The following is a 21,398-nucleotide window of genomic DNA, read 5'->3' on the forward strand; positions in this document are numbered from 1 at the left end:
GATTTGCATTTCCCTGATGATGAGTGATGTTGAGCATCTTCTCATGTGTCTGTTGGCTGTCTGCTTTGGAAAAATGTCTATTCAGGTCATCTGCCTATTTTCAATCAGATTATTTTTTGGTGTTGAGTTATAGAAGTTCTTATATATTTTGGATATTAACCCCTTATCAGCTATATCATTTGCAAATATCTTCACCCATTCAGTAGATTGTCTTTGTGTTTTACTGATGATTTTCTTCATTGTGCAAAAGCTTTTTTTGGTGTAGTCTCAATAGTTCATTTTTGCTTTTGTTTCCCTTGCCTAAGGAGGCAGACATATCTAGAAAACTATTGCCAAGGCTTATGTCAAAGAGGTTACTGCCTATGTTTTCTTCTAGAAGTTTTATGCTTTCAGGGAGGGATGGTATATTTGAAGAGAAGCAAAACCTGGATTCTGTTTCAGCTGTGTATGTGACATTTTCTCTTCTAAAATTTGGGCCTCAGATTTTCTTGTCTGCAAAAGAGAGATGCAAATATATCTCCCCATCTATTCTGCAAGCCTCTGTGAACTAAATGCTATCAGGTCTGTAGAGATGCTTTGGTCCCTTCAAAAGAAAAGCATGTAACTTCCTCAAGGCTTCATTATTGTTACATCCAGTTCTACTTCCCATTGTGTGTCCTTGACCAAGCCACTGATCCGATTGCTTCTGTTGCCTCACCCAGCCCCCTCTCTTTTTAAAAAAGAGACAATGCTCATTCTCCCCATAGACATGACTGTAAATTTAAATTGCTTTACATGTCTTTAAAATTACTTGAGGAGCACCTGGGTGGCTCAGTCAGTTGACAATCCAACTCTTGGTTCTGGCTCAGGTCATGACTCTAGGGTTGTGGGATTGAGCCCCGCATTGGGCTCCACACTGAGTATAGAGCCTGTTTAAGATTCTCCCTCTCTCGGGGCGCCTGGGTGGCGCAGTCGGTTGAGCGTCCGACTTCAGCCAGGTCACGATCTCGCGGTCCGTGAGTTTGAGCCCCGCGTCAGGCTCTGGGCTGATGGCTCAGAGCCTGGAGCCTGTTTCTGATTCTGTGTCTCCCTCTCTCTCTGCCCCTCCCCCGTTCATGCTCTGTCTCTCTCTGTCCCAAAAATAAATAAATGTTGAAAAAAAAATTAAAAAAAAAAAAGATTCTCTCTCTCTCTCTCTCTCTCTCTCTCTCTGTCTCTCTCCCTTTTTCTCTCCGTCTTCCTCCCTCTGCCCCTCTCCCCACCTTGCACTCATTCTCTCTTTCAAATAAAAATAAATAAATAAAATTACTTGAAGATGTGGAGGAAAACTGTTATTTGCAGTTTGACTGGCAATCAGGATTATTTTTGCACAAATGGAGTATATTTTAATCCAATCCTGTATATGATTAGTGGAAGTTTTTTTTTATATTACCTATAATACTAGAAAGCGTTTTTAAAACTCCCATAGTCCTTTGTATGCATCTCTCCCTCCCTCTCTTTCTTTTTTTTCTTTTTTATTTTTTTTGGTATAGTATCTCCCTAGTTCTATTAAATCCAAGCCTCTCTGTGAAAAGTGGTTAGAATTCAGTTTTTTAAATTGTGCTGAAATATATGTAACATAAAATTTACCATTTTAGCCATGTCTAAGTGTACAATTCAGTGGCATTAAGTACTTTCACATAGTTGTGCAATGTGTGCATCTCTTTTTGAAATGTAGATTACATAGTTGTTAGATAATATTTGTTTGCGGAACCAATATTGTGATTCAAAGTAAATACTATGGACTGTACCGTTTTTCTGACTTATTCTGTGGAAGCCGTGGGTTTTATAAAATGTGGTCAGTGTTGATTTCAGTGGCCATGCTTCCTTTTCCTCACTTCATTTTTGAGAAGGATGTAAACAACCCAATCGTTCAGACACAGTATGTTTAACTCACCTCTACCTTGCGTTGCAGGTTGCAAGGCAGGCAGGAACTAACTCGGGGACAGCCATGTCAAGAGGATTGTATCAACCAGCAACAATCTTTATGGGCCGCCAAATGTCAGCTATCTCAAGCATTGGAGGTTTCAGTACAGAGCAGAAATCTCCCCAGCCCACAAAGAACTTTTCAATTCCTGACCCACATTCACACCGACAGACAGCCCAGAGCGGTAATGTGACAGACAGCTATGTAGTACAAACTAATAGTGACACACAGTGCTTAAATAAGTCTGACAAAATAGATGGAAAGACATCTCTTCAGATTGGTGAGAAAACGCCAGTCACAGCCAGCGCATTGTCTGAGGAGGAACAAACTCATTGCTTACAGATAGGAAGCAACACGCATCACGGCGGGAGTAGTTTATCTGAAGGCAAAAAGTCTGCTGAACTCCATTCCCCGTTACGGGAAAGATTAAGTCCAGAGAACAGAACCACTGATTTAAAGTGTGACAGTTGCAGCAGATCAGAGGGATCAGAGGGAGAAATACTGACACAGGAATGTATTGAAGTCAAGGAAGAAAGAGCCAGACCGCCAGTCTCTCCGCTATCAGCCTCAGAATACTGTGCATCTGTAAATAAGTGTTCTCAAGAGAAGGATTCTGCTTGGGAAGGTTTCCCAGGTGGGTTGAGAGGCTGAGATTGTTTGCTGGTTTTTCTTGGTGTTTAGGTTTTGGGAGTGGTGGTGGTCTTTTGTAAGAACAAAATACATACTTTAATTTTACCTCTGTCAAAAAGCAAACCAGTGACTTGGCTAACAAAATTCCATTCTCATGAGTTCTTAAATACACAGGTGGAAATATTTTTGCAAGCTAATTCACTGATTTTAAAACCCACTGTGATAGGTTTAAAGATATTTTTAATGATTTTTCACGTACTATATAATTAATTGTGGATTGTTTCTACATGTTTTTAACTGAGTAATTTATCTGCCTGTGAGGCAGAATGTGTTAACCTCGCTTGTCCCTGAAGTTAGTGATCAGTAGTCTGTTCATATTCCCTCTTATAGATCATCTTCCTCCTGGGGACCCAGAATCACAGAAACCCTTCAGAAAAATGCAGGAACAGCTAGAGGAGGAAAGTTTGAGCAGCAGCAGCAGTGATCTCACAGTCTCTGTAAGTGAAGATGATCTGATTTTCAAGAGTTCAGAACCACAGCCAAATCCGGGTGACGTGATGGAAGGAGAAAATGGAATAGAGGCCTTAAAATTAATCCACTTTGAGCAAGAACGAGATGCCCTATCCACCGAAAAACATAATTGTATTTTGCAAACCCTAAGCTCTCCTGATTCAAAAAAGGAATCCGCCACTCACTCACCAACAAGAGAGTAAGACATTCATTTTTTTTTTTTTTTTACTGTTCTGTTTTTAATTATAGACATTTTTAGAGACCATTCCACTGGGAATGTATTATTGAACCTTCAGCCATGGATGTGTAAGTTCCTTAAGTCCCATAAACAGTCTTTTAGATAAGGTTTAATTTTCTTTCTTTCTTTTTAATGAAATAGCTTTAAAAGTCTGAATATCATTGACTCATGGTGATTGGCAGTTTATAATTATGTCCAAACAATCCCTGGTTAATTCATAAGTCATTCCCCCCTACACCCTGCCCTCCAGCGTTCTAGAAAGTAAATCATTTTTGAAGTTGTGGTAGCACAGAAGGTAACAAATAGTTAAACTTACTAGGAGTTCAGCTTTAGAGGCTAAGAACTTTGTATCTAATTAATTTGCTTAATCCTTCTATTCCTTGCCACTGTGTCTTACGATTAAACATGAGTTTATAAGTTCTGCTAAGTATATTTCCAAGTCAGCTTTCATTTTTTGAATGAAGACACTGGAATCTTTAATATTAAATAGGAACAACATTAGTGTTAAACATTCTGAGCACTTCTAATATCCAACTTATAAAAGCTCACATATGATTTTTCACTATTGACTAGAGATACTGGGTGGAATTATGTAGAAAGCATTGAAACTATTAGGAAACTTATTCTGCAATGAAAAATAGCACTGATAGGATCACATCTCTTGTAGGAGTAGAAGAAACCTAAGTAAACAACCTAAGGTAGATGTCATCTTTTAAAAATGGGGAAACCAAGGCCAGGGGCATAGGAATGACATTTGTGCCATTGGGGCAGACCTGCCTCCTCAACTTACATGCTACCCTCAGAAATTTCTCTTGTACTATGATAATGTCACTCTTCTTTTTTAAAAAAAAATTTTTTTTTAATGTTTATTTATTTTTGAGACAGAGAGAGACAGAGCATGAGAGGGGGAGGGACAGAGAGAGAAGGAGACACAGAATCTGAAGCAGGCTCCAGGCTCCAGCCTCTGAGCTCCAAGCTGTCAGCACAGAGCCAGATGTGGGGATCAAACTCACAGACTGTGAGATCATGACCTGAGCCAAAGTCAGACACGTAGCTGACGGAGCCGCTCAGGTGCCCTAATAATGTCACTTCCTTTTCAATGGTCTCAGCAGCAGTGAAAAGACAAGTAGGCATTGTTGTGTATTAGGATATATGCTCTCTTTTAGAGCACTGTTGTACCTTTAAATATGTTGCTTTTCACCATTCATAATCTACTTATGGTGAAAAGTTTAATTTATAGTTTGATTCCGAGAGTTCAAGAAAGATTTATTAAGAGCACATCAAGTACAAAGCACTTGCACTATGGGGCGCCTGGGTGGCGCAGTCGGTTAAGCGTCCGACTTCAGCCAGGTCACGATCTCGCGGTCCGTGAGTTCGAGCCCCGCGTCGGGCTCTGGGCTGATGGCTCAGAGCCTGGAGCCTGTTTCCGATTCTGTGTCTCCCTCTCTCTCTGCCCCTCCCCCGTTCATGCTCTGTCTCTCTCTGTCCCAAAAATAAATAAACGTTGAAAAAAAAATTTAAAAAAAAAAACAACAAAAAAAACACAAAGCACTTGCACTATGGATGGAAGCACTGACAAACTTCCTGGACTTACTTATTGTAGAGGCAAGCCAAATGGATTTTTCTAGTCATAATACTTCTCTCTCATCAAAGAGGTACAGATATTATATACTATATCATCAGAAACTTTATTACCGGAAATAAAATCATCTATTCTGGGTTTTGTATTCACAGGCTTCTTTTCATACCAATCCATTGGCCAAGTTAGCACTTTGGTAGGCTAACAAGGGGGCTCGTGTACTGGTGTCTTTACTCAGAATTCAGTCTTTTCCTGAGATGAAAAACGATGAGCATGTGTGTGGAATTAAGAACACTCTATCCCCTTTTCTCCTATGTGAATGACTTTTTCCTATGACCTTAAAGCCAAGCTCCTTGGGAATTTGGGATATTGTGTTCCAAAACTTATTGGGAAATATGGTCATTTGGTGAATTTTTGAATATTTGTCTTAAAAGAATGTTCCCAGAATAAAAGGTCAGTCAGCAGTGGTTGATGTCTGTGCTATCAAATTTGAGCCTATTGGTTGTCTGTGGTGAAAGTATTCCCACGAATAGGTTGGAAGTGCTTTTAAATGATGCTGGTTAACCTGCTGACATTCCTACTGCTTTTGAGGCCCTACTTTCTCTTATTTATTATTTAGCATGAGTTGTTCTCCCTTGCTCTGAAGGTTAATTATTAATCTGGGGCTATAACATTGTATTTACAGAGCTGACACTGTGACCTCAAAGGTTCATTACCTCAGTTAGCTTTAGGGTCTTTGGGGGGCTTGGAGAAAAGTCACTTGAATGAATTTTAGTTAATAAAGATGAGAGATGGGACAAAGGCAGACACATAGAAAGATACAGACAGGAAACTGGACCCTCTGATTTGATGATGATGATGATAGTTATTATGTTTTAGCGCATCTGTATGCCCACTAAATTGCTGTGTTTGGACATGAAACTTGGTCTTAAGCTTCCTGGTAGTAAAGGTGAAAAGAGGAATACAGTATGCTGGATAGTTTCCATTAGAGGGGAAAAGTGAAGCCAAGGATTATTTTTGTGTTGTTTGGTTGTTTGTTTTGTTTAGAAAAAAATTTAATGGCTCTATTGAAATATACTTCACATAACATACAGTCCAGCCATTTAAAGTGTATAATCCAAGGGTTTGGGGTGTATTACATTATTGATTTGTGAAAAATGTGCTAAAATGTAAAAAAAAAAAAAACATTTTAAAATTGCGATTTTAAGCATATAATTTAGTAACATTAATTACATTCACCATACTGTGCAGGCATCAGCGCTATCTCTTTCCAAAAGTTGTTCCTCACCCCAAATATAAACTCTGTAACTCTTCATTCTTCCCTCCCTCCAGTCTCTGGTAACCTCTAATGTACATTCTGTCTGTAAATTTGTCTATTCTGTTGGTAATTATACATTATTTGCACTTGTCTGGCTTATTTCAGTGAGCATAAGATCTTTTAGGTTCATACATGTTGTTGCAGGTATCAGAACTTCATTCTGTTTTATGACTAAATAATATTCTGGTGTATGGACATACCACATTCTGTATATCCATTCATCTGTTGATGGACACTTGGGTTGGTTCTACCTAAAAGCCAAGTGTTTTTGAGAAGCTTCATGACCCACTCCCATGGATACTTCCAGATATTGAAAACCAGGCTGTGCTTCATGCATAATTCCTTCATCACAAGTTAGAGTTAACCCTTTTCACAAAAAAGCATACCAAAATAAATCTGAGCTTAAAAAAAAAATGTCAAAAAGGAAGACCTAGAATCTTTTTATTCTTTTTTTCAATGTTTTTATTTTTTATTTTTGAGAGAGACAGAGCATGAGTGGAGAAGAGGCAGAGAGAGACACACACAGAATCTGAAACAGGCTCCAGGCTCTGAGCTGTCAGCACAGAACCAGATGCGGGGCTCGAACTCATGGACCATGAGATCATGACCTGAGCCGAAGTTGTACACTTAACTGGCTGAGCCACCCAGAGCCCCTAGAATCTTTTTATTCTTAAACAGTAAACAGTTTGCTGCAAACATTGGTACAAAACTCCATGACTTAACCTGATATTTGCTGCTTTTCATGTGTTGGGTGTTGGCCCAGTGTCAGTTGGGGCCTCAAGGATAATTTAGCTATGTGCCCCTCTTCATCCAGGAGAGTCGTTTAGCCTGTCATCTGGTGGTGGTAGCGGAGTTCCCAAGACAGCAAGAGGGCAAGCCCCAGTGCCCAGATGCTTTTATAGTGTCTGCCTGAGTCACATTTGCAAGTGTCCCATGGCTAAAGAAAGTCACAAGGCCCAGCCCAGAGTCAACAGGTGAAAAAGTCAAGAGGTCCACCTCTTGATAAGATGAGTGGCAGAGTCACACTGCAAAAGAGGAGACACACAGGGACGGGAAGCTTATGGCCATTTTTTGCAACCCTCCCACAGTATTTTAGGACAAATTCAAATGAAGGTAAGTTCATCATGGGTCCAAAGGTCAGGAAAGGTTTTATAACAGGTGTTGATGTGTCATCTTGAAGGCTGTTGAGGCTTTGAGTAAGAAGGAGGTAGGAAGAGGTGGGTTAGTTCTCTGAGAGGAGTGCTGGCAGGCATGTAGATGCTGAGTGCACAGAGGGGATGGGTGGGCAGAGCAAAGGGTGTGATTGAGGCTCAGTGAGCAGGACTCCTTAAAATAAAGGTTTAAAATGGTGCCTGAGGCATGGCTGAAAACAGGCCTAGAATATCTGATTAATAAATTTAGGGTTGATTTTCTGTCTTTTGCACAACTGCTGAAGGATAGTATGGTGCGTAACTTGACTTAGGAGAATTAATCTGACTTGATTAGTTTTGTCAGGATTAATTATCCACGAGGTAGGCAAAAGTCTAAGGTGGCTCCCCAGAGTCCTGCCTCCTGGTGTGTACTGTGTATAGTCCCCTTGCCTTGAGTGTGGGCAGGAGTGTACATTTGATGGATTTCCCTCCTACAATTACTCTATGTTAAATGACAGATATGAAGACTTTTGCAAATATGATAAAGTCCCAAATCAGTTGCTTTTGAGCTAATCAAAAAAGGAATTCTCCAGGGTGGGCCTGACCTAAACTGATCAGATCAGCCTTTTAAAAGGGACTGGGTCCTTACTGAAGTCAGAGATTCAAAGCAGCTGATGTACTCTCCTGTTTGCCTTGAAAAAGCAAACTGCCATCTTGTGGAGAAGGCCACATGGTAGGAAATCGTTGGCTGGAAATTCATTTGCCAACAACCAGTGAGTTTGGAGGAGGACCCAGACTTAAACAAGATTGCAGACCCGGCCAGCAACTTGATGTCAGCATGGTGGGACTCTGAGAATAAGGCTCCACTAACCTAGACCCAGACCTCTGACCCATGGGAACTGTGAGAAAGGTTTATGGTAAGTGTGAAATTTGTGGTAATTTGTTATGCAGCAGTTATGATCCAATTGAAAAATTGGAATCAGGGATTGTATCTTTGCAAGATTTTATGGGTAGAAGTCACTAACCATAGTGACCCAAGGCAGGCTGAATCAGATGTGTTCAGGGTCCAGTGTGGGAGCACATGGTGCCAGGGTGGCAAAGTGAGTGACCTAGCAGCTACCTGGGTTGGGCCCAGCAACCGACCTGTGCTTTCTCTTGCCCTGTACCCTCACCATCTGAGCAAGTGCATTTTCACACATGGCCACGTGCAGGTGACCAGGCATGGAACATGGTCGACTCGTAGGGACCTAGAAAAGTGGGTGTGCACAACTGCATTACTCAACAAGCAGTTTCTCATGCAAACAGTATTTCTCTGGTGACTTTTCTAGTGAATGAAGCAATGTATTGATGGTTTTTTGGTTTTGCTTTGTTTACAATGCGTAGTATCATATATGCACCTTTACATCATACAGAATACTTTCACTTCCTGAAAACCCCTATGCTCTGTCTACTACTCATCTCTCTTTCCACCCCCTCACCCAAACCCTGGGTCACTACTGAACTTTCTATTGTCTATAGTTTTGCCTTTTCCAGAATGTCATATTCTTAGAATTATACAGTATATATAGCCTTTTCAAATTTCACTAAGCATTATTCATTTAAATTTTTTTAATGTTTATTTATTATTTTTAGGAGAGAGAGAGAGAATGTGTGAGCATAAGCGGGGAAGGGGCAGAGAGAGAAAGGGAGACAGAATCCAAAGCAGGCTCCCTGCTGTCAGTGCAAAGCCCGACCCTGAACTCTGAGATCATGACCCAAGCCAAAGACAGATGCTTAATAGACTGAGCCACCCAGGGGCCTCAAGCAATATGCATATTTTGAACTCTTGTCTTTTCATGGCTTGCTAGCTCATTTCCTTTTAGTGCTAAATAATATTTTGTTACCTGGATATACCACCGCTTATTTATCCATTTACTTACTGAAGCTTTGTGACCTACACATTTTGTCAATTATGAATAAAGACACTGTGGACAATTACGTGCAGGTTTTTGTGTAGACATCAGTAAATATCCTTGTCGGCCTTTGGTATTATCAGTTTTTTTTTTAATTTTAACTATTCTGATAGGTACACGATGGTATATTATTTTAATTTACAATTTTCTAATGACATATGATGGTGAGCATGTTTTCATGTAGTTAATTACTATTTGTATGTCTTCTTTGGTGAGGTACCTGTTCAGTTCTTTTGCCTAGTTTTTAACTGGATTGTTTGTTTTCTTATTATTGAGCTTAAATAATTCTTTGCATATTTTGGATACAAGTCCTTTATCAGGGGGATAATATGTTTTGTAAATATTTTCTCCCTGTCTGTAGCATGTCTTTCCATTCTCTTGACAGTGTCTTTTCCAAGGCAGAAGTTTTTTGTTTTGTGGTTTTTTTTTTTGTTTTTTATTTAACCTCTCCCAGGGCAGTGAACCCCAGCAGTGAGTGCTGGCCCACCAGTACTGCAGGGCTTAGCCACTCACATTCCCTGCCACTATCTTGAGGTCCCATCACAGAATCTAAGGTGACCTAGATTTTTTACTATGTTATCTTCTAGAAATATTATAGTTTTGCAGTTTACATTTAGATTTGTGATCCATTTTGAGGTAATTTTTGTGAAAGGCACAAAGTCAGTTTCCAGATTCATTTTGTCTTTTTGCTTATGGATGTCATTCTTTGCAGTGTCATCTGTTGAAAAGACTATCCTTTTTCCATTGAAGAGTTAAATAGTTCACTATTTGTGTGGGTCTATTTCTGAGTTTTCTGTTCTGGTCCATTAGGATCTGTTTGTTCCTTCACCAGTATCACACTGTCTTTATTATGTTAGCTTTATAGTAAGTCTTGAATTCATGTAGTATCAGTCCTCTGACTTTGCTCTTCTTCAGTACTGTATTGACTCCTCTGGGTCTTTTGCTTTTCCATATAAACTTTAGAATCAGTTTGTCAATATTCAGAAAAATAACTTGCTGCGATTTGATTTATACTGTTTTGAATTCAGAACTGGGAATTCAAGTTGGGAAAAACTGACATCTTAACAGTGTTAAGTCATCCTATGCATGACATGGAATATCTCTTTGTTTATTTAGATCTTTGATTTCTTTCATCAGTTTTGTAGTTTTCTTCATGTTGTTTTTGTTCATAAACTGTTAGACTTATTGTTAAGTACTTTTCTCTTTTTTGTGCTAATGTAAATGTATTGTGTTTTTCATTTCAAGTTTTACTTGTTCATTGCTGCTATATAAGAAAGCAATTGACTTTTGTAGATTAACCTTATATCCTGTAATATTGCTATAATTATTATTAGCTTCAGGAGTATTTTGTTTTTGATTCTTTGGGATTTTCAACATAGACAAGCATGTGATCTGTGAATAAAGACAGTTTTATTTTTTTCTTTCCAATCTATATGTCTTTTCTTTTCTTTTTTTTTTTAAATAAAATTTTTAATGTTTATTTTTTTCTGAGGGGTGAGGGCAGGGGACAGAGGATCCAAAGTGGGCTCTGTGCTGACAGTAGAGAGCCTGATGCAGGGCTTGAGCTCACCGTGAGATATGACCTGAGCCGAAGTCAGATGCTCAACCAACTGAGCCACCCAGATGCCCCTTATTTTCTTTCTTACTGCATTAGCTAAGATTTCTAGTACAATGTTAAATAGGAGTGGTGAGAGGAGACATTCTGGCTTTGTTGTTGATCTTTTGGGGAAAGCATCTAATTCTTTCACATTAAATATGATGTTAGCTATAGGTTTTTTGTTCTTTATCTGTTGAAGAACATTTGTTCTTTATCAAGTTGAAGAAATTCCCCCTTTATTCTTGGTTTGCTGAGAATTTTTATTGCGAATGGGTATTGACTTTTCTTATATGCTTTTTCTGCATGTAATGGTACAATCATGTGATTTTTCTTCTTTACCTTTGGATGTGATGGGTCATATTCATTGATTTTCAAATGTTAAATCAGGGATATACCTGGGATAAAATCCAACTGGTCATGGTGTGTAATTTTTTTATACATTCTTGGATTTCAGTTTGCCATTTTTTAAAGGATTTTTGCATCTATATTCATGAGAGACACTGATCTGTAGTTTTCCTTTCTTATAATGTCTTTATCTGGTTCTGGTGTTAGGGTAATGCTAGCCTTATGTAATGAGTTAGGAAGTATTCTCTTGCCTTCTATCCTCTGAAAGAGATTGTAGAGAATTGGTATAATTTCTTCTTTAAATGATTGGTAGAATTTGCCAGTGAACATATCTGGCCCTGGTACTTTCTGTTCTGAAAGATTGTCAATTATTAATTCAATTTCTTTAACATATATAGTTCTATTCAGATTCTCTGTTTCTCTTTGTGTAAGATTTGGCATATTGTGTCCTAGGAATTGGGTCATTTCATCTGAGTTACCAAATTTGTGAGTTTAGAGTTTTTCATATTATTCTTTTATTTTCCCTTTAATGTACATGGGATCAATAATGATGGTCTGTCATTCATTATGACTTGTGTATATCTTTTTTTTCTTGGTTAGCCTTATATTAAGGATTGAATGTCTGTGTCCCCCCAAATTCATATGCTGAAGCTCTAGTGCTGCAAGTGACTGTATTCAGAGATATACAAATACAGTGAGGAGGTGATCTAGGCTAAATGAGCTCATAAAGGTGAGGCTTTAATCCCATAAGGCCAGAACCCTTATAAGAAGAGGAAGAGACACTAGAGCTCTCTCCAGCTATGTGAAGACACAGTGAGAAAGTGGCCATCTGCAAGTCTCACCGGGAACCAAATCAACCAGCACTTTGATCTTGGACTTCCCTACTTTGAGAATTGTGAAAAATAAATTTCTGTTGTTTAAATCACCCAGTTTGTGGTATTTTGTTATAGCAGCCTGAAAAGACTAATACACCTGGCTAGAGGTTTATCTGTTTTGTTGTTTATTTTTTTTTCAAGGAAACAGTTTTTTGTTTTGTTGATTTTGTCTATTGTTTTCCTGTTTTCAATTCTATTGATTTCTTCTCTAGATTTTATGATTTCTTCTGCTACTTTGGAAAATTTACCCCCCTTTTTTTTCTAATTTCCCAATATAGAAGCTTAGATTACTCATTTTTAGATCTTTTTCTTTTCTAATATACGTGTTCAATGCTATAAATTTCCCTGTAAGCCCTGCTTTTGATGTAGCCCACAACTTTTTATAAGTTGCACTTTCATTTTCACTCAGTCAAAATACTAAATTTCTCTTGAAACTTCTTTGACCCATGTGTTCTTCAGAAATGTGTTTTTTAACCTCCAAATATTTTGAAATTTCCTGTATTTCTGTTAATGATCTTTAGTTTGATTCTATTGTGGTCTTGAGAGCATACTCTCTCTGACTTATGTTCTTTTAATTTCTTTGGGGTGTGTTTTATGGCCTAGAATATATTTGGCCTTGGCAAATGTTACATTTGAGCTTGAGAAGAATGTATATTTTGTTGTCGTTGAATGGAGTATCCTGTAAATGTCAATTAGATCCAGTTGATTAATGGTGCTCTTCACTTCAGCTATATCCTTGCTGCTTGTTTACCTGCTGGATATGCCAGTTACTGACAGAGGTGTGTTGAAGTGTTCAGCTGTAATGGTCAATTTATCTGTTTCTCCTTGAAGTTCTATCAGTTTTGCCTATGTATTTTGGTGCTCTGTTATTAGGTGCATACACATTGCATACACATTAAGGATTTTCATGATATTCCTAAAGGTAGTTTTTTGGATATTTATCCTGCTTCATGTTCTCTGAGCTTCCTAGGTCTATAGTTTGGTGTCGTTAACTTTGGAAAATTCTCGGCCATTATTACTTCAAATATTTATTTTGCTTCTTTCTCTTTCTTCTTCAGATATTCCCATTATTTGTATGTTAACACCCTTTGTAATTATTCATAGTTCTTGGATATTCTGTTCCTTTTTTGTTATTGTTCATTCTTTCTCTTTGCATTTCATTTTGGCAGGTTTGTATACTAGCATATCTCATGGCTCATTGATTCCTTCCTCAGCTATGTCCTGTCTACTTGTGAGGCCATCACAAGTATTCAGATTTGAGTTTTATGTTTACATTTTTGGTTTTGCAATTAAGTAGACTGTTTTAAATTAATTATTTTTTCTGGATCCGCGTATAAAAGAATCAAACTGTTCTTCCTTCTAGTTATAGTATGTAACTAATTGAATATACAATTGAAAATCACACTCTATAATTCCATTTTGAACCAAAATATTCTGAATGCCTGCTAGGCCCAAAGCTTGGTACTATGCACTATGGGGTTGTGGCAATTTAAAATATGGATGAAAGACCTAAATGTAAGACAGGAAGCCATCAAAATCCTAGAGGAGAAAACAGGCAACAACCCCTTTGACCTTGGCCACACCAACTTATTACTAGACATGTCTCCAGAGGCAAGGGAAACAAAAGCAAAAATGAACTATTGGGACCTCATCAAAATAAAAAGCTTCTGCACAGCAAAGGAAACAAGCAAAAAACTAAAAGGCAACCAACGGACTGGGAGAAGATATTTTCAAGTGAAATATCAGATAGAAGAAGGTTAGTATCCAAGATCTATCAAGAACTTATTAAACTCAACACCCTAAAAGTAAATAATCCAGTAAAGAAATGGGCAGAGGACATAAATAGACACTTTTCCAAAGAAGACATCCAGATGGCTAACAGACACGTGAAAAGATGCTCAATGTCACTCATCATAAGGGAAATACAAATAAAAACCACAGTGAAATACCACATCACACCTGTCAGAATGGCTAAAATATAACAACTCAGGAAACAACAGATGTTAGTGAGGATATGGAGAAAGGGGAAGAACGGTTTGGAAGTTCCTCAAAAGGTAAAAATAGAACTGCCTTATGGCCAAGCAATTGCATTACTAGGAATTTATCCAAAGGATATCAAAATGCTGATTTGAAGGGACACGTGCACCCCAATGTTTATAGCAGCATTATCAATAACAGCCAAATTATGGAAAGAACCCAATGTGTATCAACTGACGAATGGATGAAGAAGATGTGAGATACACACACACACACACACTGAAATATTATTCAGTGATCAAGAAGAATGAAATCTTGCCATTTGCAACAACGTAGATGGGACTAGAGTATATTTTGCTAAGTGAAATAAGTCAAGTCAGAGAAAGACAAGTATGATTTCACTCATGTGGAATTTAAGAAACAAAATAGATGAACATAGGGGAAAAGAAGGAAAAATAAGATAAAAACAGAGAGAGGCAAACCATAAGAGACTCTTAAATATAGAGAACAAATTGCAGGTTGCTGGAGGAGAGGTGGGTGGAGGAATGGGCTAAATGGGTGATGGGCATTAAGGAGGGCACTTGTTGGGATGAGCACTGGGTGTTATATGTAAGTGATGAATCACTGAATTTTACTCTTGAAACCAGTACTACACTATAGGTTAACTAACTTGAATCTAAATTTTTAAAAAAAGGAAAGAAACATATGGCTACAATTTTTCAACACTTTTCTTATCAAAAGATGGAGTCTCTGTCCATTTCCCTTGAATCTGGGTAGGCTAATGACTGCTTAACTAAGTAGAGCATGGTGGAATTGATGCTCTCTGACCTTAAAAGTTGAGTTGTAAAAGGCCATGCAGTTTCTGCCCTGTTTGCTATACCACTTGTTCTTGGAACCCTGAAGCACTATGAGAAATCTGACTAATCTGAGACTGCTGTGCTTGAAGAAATTATGTTAGGTGCTCTAGATTATAGTCCCAGCTGGGCCCATCCTTCCAGCTATCTCCACCAAGATGCCAGACATGCAGTGAAGCTTTCTTGGACCCTCTAGACAAGTGCATTCACCCCAACCAACCTCTCTTAACACATGAAGTAGAAGAATCACTCAGCCAAGCCCTGCCTAATTCTTGATCCACAAAATCATCACATATAATATAATGATGGTTGTTATAAGATACCAAGTTTTGGGGTACTTTGTTATGAGTCTACAGATAACTACTATAAGACTTCGTTCATTTTACCTTAAATATTTATTGAGTGCCTCCCTGTGCCAGGCACTATTTTGCTTTTACATTTATGATCATCCATGTAGAGGGGAGGAAGATACCATAAACTGATAAACAGTCTGTGTGGAAAGTGTTATGACAAAGAATAGCAGGTTAAGTGTATAAAGAAGGCATAGATGCAACTTAATATGGGATGGTTAGGGAGAGTCTTTCTAGTAAGATGATATTTGAGTAGAGACCTAAAGTGAGTGAGTAAGCCACATTAAATTGTACCCATACCTTCTCTATCACTTAACCTGCTTTATTCTTTGTCACCTGAATTTTCACCCTGGTTTATTTGTTTATCAATTTATATTTCCTTTCTCCCCTTACATATCTGGGCGATGGATGGGATATATCTTGAGGAAGAATATACCAGGCAATGGGAATGACAAGTAAAGAGGCCCTCATGTGGGAGCGTATTTGATGTTTCCAGGAACAGCACACAAGCCAATCCAGCTGGACAAGAAGAGGTGAGGGGGGGAGGTAGGAGATGGAGTGAGAGAAGTATCAATGGACCAAATCATGAAGGGTCTTGTAGGCTATAGGAAGAATTTTGGATTGTGCTTTAAGGGAGATGAAGAATCACGCTGGCTACTTAATGGAAAGTGAACTATTGGGGAAAGGGTGGGAACAGGGAAACCTGTTTGGAGAATATCACAGTGATCCAGGGAGAGATGGTAGTGCCTTGACCACAGTAGCAGCAGTGAGAAGTAGTCAAATTCTGGAAATATAAATGTATGTGTTGAAAAATCACATACACACATAACATGAGATTTACCCTAACATTTTTTAAGGCTTTATTTTTATAGAATAGTTTTAGGTTCACATCAAAAGTGAGAGGTAGATACAAAGATTTCTCATATACCTTATGCCCCCACACATACATGGTTTCCCTCATTATCAACATCCTGCATGACAGTGGTTCATTTGTTACAATTGATGGGCCTTCATTGACACATCATGATTACCCCAAATCCATAGTTTAAATTACAGTTCATTCTTGGTGTTGCCCATTCTGTGGATTTCAATAATGTATAATGACATGTATCCATCATTAGAGTATCATAAAGAGTATTTTCATTGCACTAGAAATTCTCCATGCTCCACCCATTCATACCCCTACCCCTACCCCCTGGTAAGCACTGATCCATTTACAGTTGCCATAGTCTTACCTTTCTAGAAAGTCATATTCTTGAAATCATACAGTTTGTAGCCTTTTTTGATTGGCTTCTTTTACTGAGCAATATTCATTTAAGGTCCCTCCGTGTCTCTTTGTAGCTTGATACCTCATTTCTTTTAAGGGCTAAATAATATTCATTACCTGGATATACCATAGTTCATTTATCCATTCACCTACTGAAGGACATCTTTGTGGCTTCCATGTTTTGGCAATTATGAATAAAGCTGATATAGACATCTCTGTGCAGATTTTTATGTGAGCATAGTTTTCAACTCATTGGGTAAATACTAAGGAGTACAGTTGCTGGACTGTATGGTAAGACTTTAGCTTTGTAAGAAACTGCCAAACTGTTTTGCAGACTGTTTTTTGCATTCCCACCAGTAATGAATAAGAATTCTTGTTGCTTAAAAGCCATATTAGCATTTGTTGTTGTCAGTTTTTTGGATTGTAGCCATTTCAGTAGATCTGTAATAATATCTCATGTTGTTTTAATTTTCAATTCCCTAGTGACATATTGAGCATCTCTTCATACATTTACTTATCATTTGTATATTTTGGTGAGGTGTCTCTTTTTGCCCATTTTTAATTAAGTTGCTTATTTTCTTACTGTCCACTTTTAAGAGCTCTTTGTATATATTGGATACAAGTCCTTTATCAGATGTGTCTTTTGCAAATATTTTGTCCAAGTCTGTGCTTGTCTTCTCATTCTCTTGCTATTACTTTTCAAGTTTCTAATTATAATGAAGTCTAGCTTATCAATTATTTCTAATGCCTTTGTTGTTGTATCTAAAGAGTTAAAGCCATAACCCAACATCATCTAGGGTTTCTCCTTTGTTCTCTTTTTGTTTTGTAGTTTTGTGTTTTACATTGTGTGGTCCGTTTTGAGCTAATTTTTATGAAGGGTATAAGGTGTATATCTAGATTCATTTTTTTCTTTGCATATGGATATTATTTTAGTACCATTTGTTAAAAAGTTAGCATATTTTTAAGTGTACCATACAGTATTGTTGACTGTAAGCACAATGTTATATAGCATATCTCTAGAACGTTTCCATCTTGACTAACTGAAACTTCATGCTCATTGAATAGCAAGTGCCATTGACTTCTCCTCCAGCCCCGGGACAACCACCATTCTTTCTGCTTCTAAGTTTGACTACTTTAGATATCTTATATCTGTGGAATCATGCAGTATTTGTCCTTCTGTGACTGGCATATTTCTTGTAGCATAATGTCGTCAAGGTTCATCCATGTTGTAGCATCTGACAGGATTTCCTTCTTTTAATGGCTGGATAATACTCCATTCTGTATATATACACTAGATTTTCTCTATCCATTCACCTGTCTGTGACATTTAGTTTTTTTCCACCTCTTGGCTATTGTGGATAATGCTGCAATGAACATGAGAGTGATGCTATCACTGTGAGATCCTGATTTCAGGTCTTTTGAATAAATACTCAGAAGTGGGATTGCTGGATCATATGGTAGTTCTATTTTTATTTTTTTTAAGGAGCCTCTGTACTGTTTTCTGTGGTGGCTGCAACATTTTACATTCCTTTCAAAAGTGCACAAGAATCTAGTTTTCTCTATGTACTCACCAACACTTGTTATTTCCTGTTGGCCTTTTTATCCCCCCCAAACGATAGGTGTTCTGACATCATTGAAGTGATATCTCATTGTGGTCTTAATTTGAAGTTCCTTTCATGCATATCCTTTCACATATATCTTGGTCATTTGTATATCTTCTTTTGAGAAATATCTATTCAAATCCTTTGCCCATTTTTATTATTTTTAAATTTTTTTAATGTTTATTTTTGAGAGAGAGAGAGAGAGAGACACACACACAAAGCATGAGTGGGAAGGGGGCAGAAAGAGGGAGACACAGAATCTGAAGCAAGCTCCAGACAGCAGGCTGTCAGCACAGAGCCCAGCACTGGGCTCGAACCCACAAACCATGAGATCATGATCTGAGCCGAAGTTGGATGTCAACCAGCTGAGCCACTCAGGTGATCCTCAAATCCTTTGCCCATTTTTAAATTGTTTTTTTTTTTCAGTTGAGTTGTAGGAGTTCCTTATATTTTTTGGATATTAATGCCTTATCGTATATATGTTTTGAAAATATTTTCTCCCATTCCATGGGATGCTTTTTCACTCAGTTCGTGGTTTCCTTTGCTGTGTAGAAACTTTTTAGTTCAATGTATTCCCATACAAATAGACAACTATTTTTGCTTTTGTTGTCTGTGCTTTTGGTGTCATACCCAAGAAATAATTGCTAAGACCAATGCCAGGAAGCTGTTCCCCTGTTTTTTTCTAGGTGTTTTAAAGCTTCAGATCTTATGTTTACATTTTCAGTACATTTTGAATTGACTTGTGAGTGTGGTATAAGATAAGGGTCCAGGGGCTCCTGGGTAACTGAGTTGGTTAAATACCTTACTCTTGATTTCAGCTCAGGTCATGATCTCATGGTTGTGAGATCCATGCTCAGTGTGGAACCTGCTTAAGATTCTCCCTTTTCCTCTCTCTCTTCCCTTCCTCTGCTCTCACTTGTGCACACACCCTCTCCCTCTTCTCTCTCTCTCAAAAAGAAAAAAATAAGATAAGCATCCAATTTCATCCTTGAATGTGGATATCCATTTTTCCCATCACCATTTGTTGAAGAGACTATCTTTTCCCCATTGTATATGCTTGACCAAAGATCAGTTGACTCCATGGATTTATTTCTGGGCCCTTTGTTCTATTCCTCTTGGCTATATGCCTTTGTTTCTACCAGTACCATACTATTTTGATTATTGTAGCTTTGTGATATGTTTTGAGATCAGGAAGTGTGAGTCCTCCAGCTTTGTTCTTTTTTTCTCAGTGTACTTTGGCTATTCCAGAGTCCTTTGTAGTCCATATGAATTAGGATTGTTTTTTTCTATTTCTGTAAAAAAAATGCCCTTAGGATTTTGATAGGAATCATATTGAATCTGTAGATAATTTTGGGTAATTTGGACATTTTAACAATATTGAGGCTTCTAATCCATGTACATGAGGTGTCTTTCCATTTATTTGTGCCTTCTTTAATTTCTTTCAACAATGGTTTGTAGTTTTCAGTGTTTGGGCCTTTTGCCTTGTTGGTTAAGTTTATTTCTAAATATTTTATCTTTTTAATTCTATTGTCAATGGGATTGTTTATTTAATTTCCTTTTTGAGTTGTTACATAAAAATGCAACTGATTTTTGTCTGTTGTTTTTGTGTTCTGCAATTTTACTAAATCATCTGAGTATAAATGCATTTTTAAATCATATACCCGGAAGCCATTAGGGAGTGATTATAAATAGGAAAACAGCCCAAGCCTGACTCCATATTCAAGGTCAGGAATGCAAGGGAAGAATGAGGAGAACCGAGAAGTTGTGCCGTTGGTGTCAAGTGGAGTGTCTCAGGTGGGGTTTAGAAAGACTGAGTAACATTCCCAGATCATAGAGCTAGTCAGAGGTGCTGCTAGCATCCATGCTGATAGTCAGATGCCAGAATTCATGCTCTCAATTTCTGTGCTCTATCCCCCAAATCACAATCATAATGGTGACAGTATCCTTCAATAGCACCAACTCTGTGCTGGGCACTGTTCTGACAGCTTTGTAAATCCATTTTTTCCTACTATCATCACCATTTTACAGAGGAGGAAACAGACACAGAGAGGCTATGTTCAGAGTTACAAAGTATCTCAGTGCACTTTGAACTCGGCTGCCTCCATAGTCCTAACTGGTACCCTGGGCTGTTTCCCAGTAACCTTCCCCTGCCTAAATAACTGGAGTGTCATTGAGGATATTATTTCATAGGGTCGAATAATGAAGTTCAGGAAGCAAATTAGATTCTTTAATTGAAAAAGAAAGGAAAACTAAGCCATGACAATTTGATCTTTTGCTCCATCCATATTGATTTTTTTACCTTCCAGTCTCAAATAATCTGGTGAAGAGCTGTGTGCCTTTCTTCAAACTTGAACAAAGTACTTGCAAAGTTGCTTTGTTCTTTCCCCCCTGGAGTACGACTGAAAGCAAAATGTAATGCTGCTTTTTAAGTTAAGTCAAATGAAAGCCTTGGTTTCTCAAGGTCATAAAAACGTGATCACATAGATTGAATCTCATCCAGTGGTGTTAATTTAGCCCCTCTTCAAAGTTAAACATAGGAAGGAAGTTCTTATATTTGAGAAAGGATTGCTGCTGAAAATCATAATTGCCAGGAACCACAGGTTATAACTGTGTTCCTTTAGAATTTTCCCTAAATTCACTTTAAGAGCTGAAAACACACACACACACACACACACACACACACACACACACACACACACAAATTCAGCATTCCTTCAGATGCTATGATGCCTTCGGATATCTGTTTTCAGTTGCTTTTTTTCTTCACCACTGTCACTTGTTTTTCCTGGATATGACCTCTACCCCTCAATACAGGTGGTCCCCTGAACTTTTTCTTGCCACCCCATAGATTCTTGCCTTTGTTCCCAAAGTCAGGTTGTGCATTACATTTCTGGAAAAATAACCCAGTGCCAGCAGTGAGGCCATCAGTGTATCATTCTCCAGTTTTGCTTGTGCCTCTTGTTTTAGCAAACCTATTTCAGTCTGAAAAATCTGGGACCTCCTTATCTTTACTTTGGTTAAAAATGTAAAAGTCCAGGGCCGGGTTTCTAAGAGGGCAGTAGTTCTGATACCTGATCATTAGCAAAATAGGCAATAATCACAGTCATTGTTCCTTGGTGTCTATGCAGGAAATGAAAAAAACAACAACTCCATTGGCCATCTTGAACCTCAGCCTTTGCCAGCCATCTTATGTTGATGGCGTGGGTCAGATGAGGTGAGTGACCTGTAGC

General features: G+C 38.1%; 1 protein-coding gene across 1 annotated transcript in view; it reads left to right on the plus strand.

Moving 5' to 3' along the window:
- The window catches only part of KIZ (kizuna centrosomal protein), a 146,378-nt gene that overhangs the window by 58,002 nt on the left and 66,978 nt on the right, over positions 1 to 21,398 (plus strand). The window contains exons 5-6 of the mRNA XM_040447853.1: positions 1,934 to 2,579; positions 2,966 to 3,284. Coding sequence (XP_040303787.1) covers positions 1,934 to 2,579; positions 2,966 to 3,284 — 965 coding nt within the window. The remainder of the gene's footprint in view (positions 1 to 1,933; positions 2,580 to 2,965; positions 3,285 to 21,398) is intronic.

Source organism: Herpailurus yagouaroundi, unplaced genomic scaffold (genome assembly GCF_014898765.1).
Source record: "Herpailurus yagouaroundi ecotype Mexico unplaced genomic scaffold, PumYag 196, whole genome shotgun sequence".
Classification (NCBI taxonomy): domain Eukaryota; kingdom Metazoa; phylum Chordata; class Mammalia; order Carnivora; family Felidae; genus Herpailurus; species Herpailurus yagouaroundi.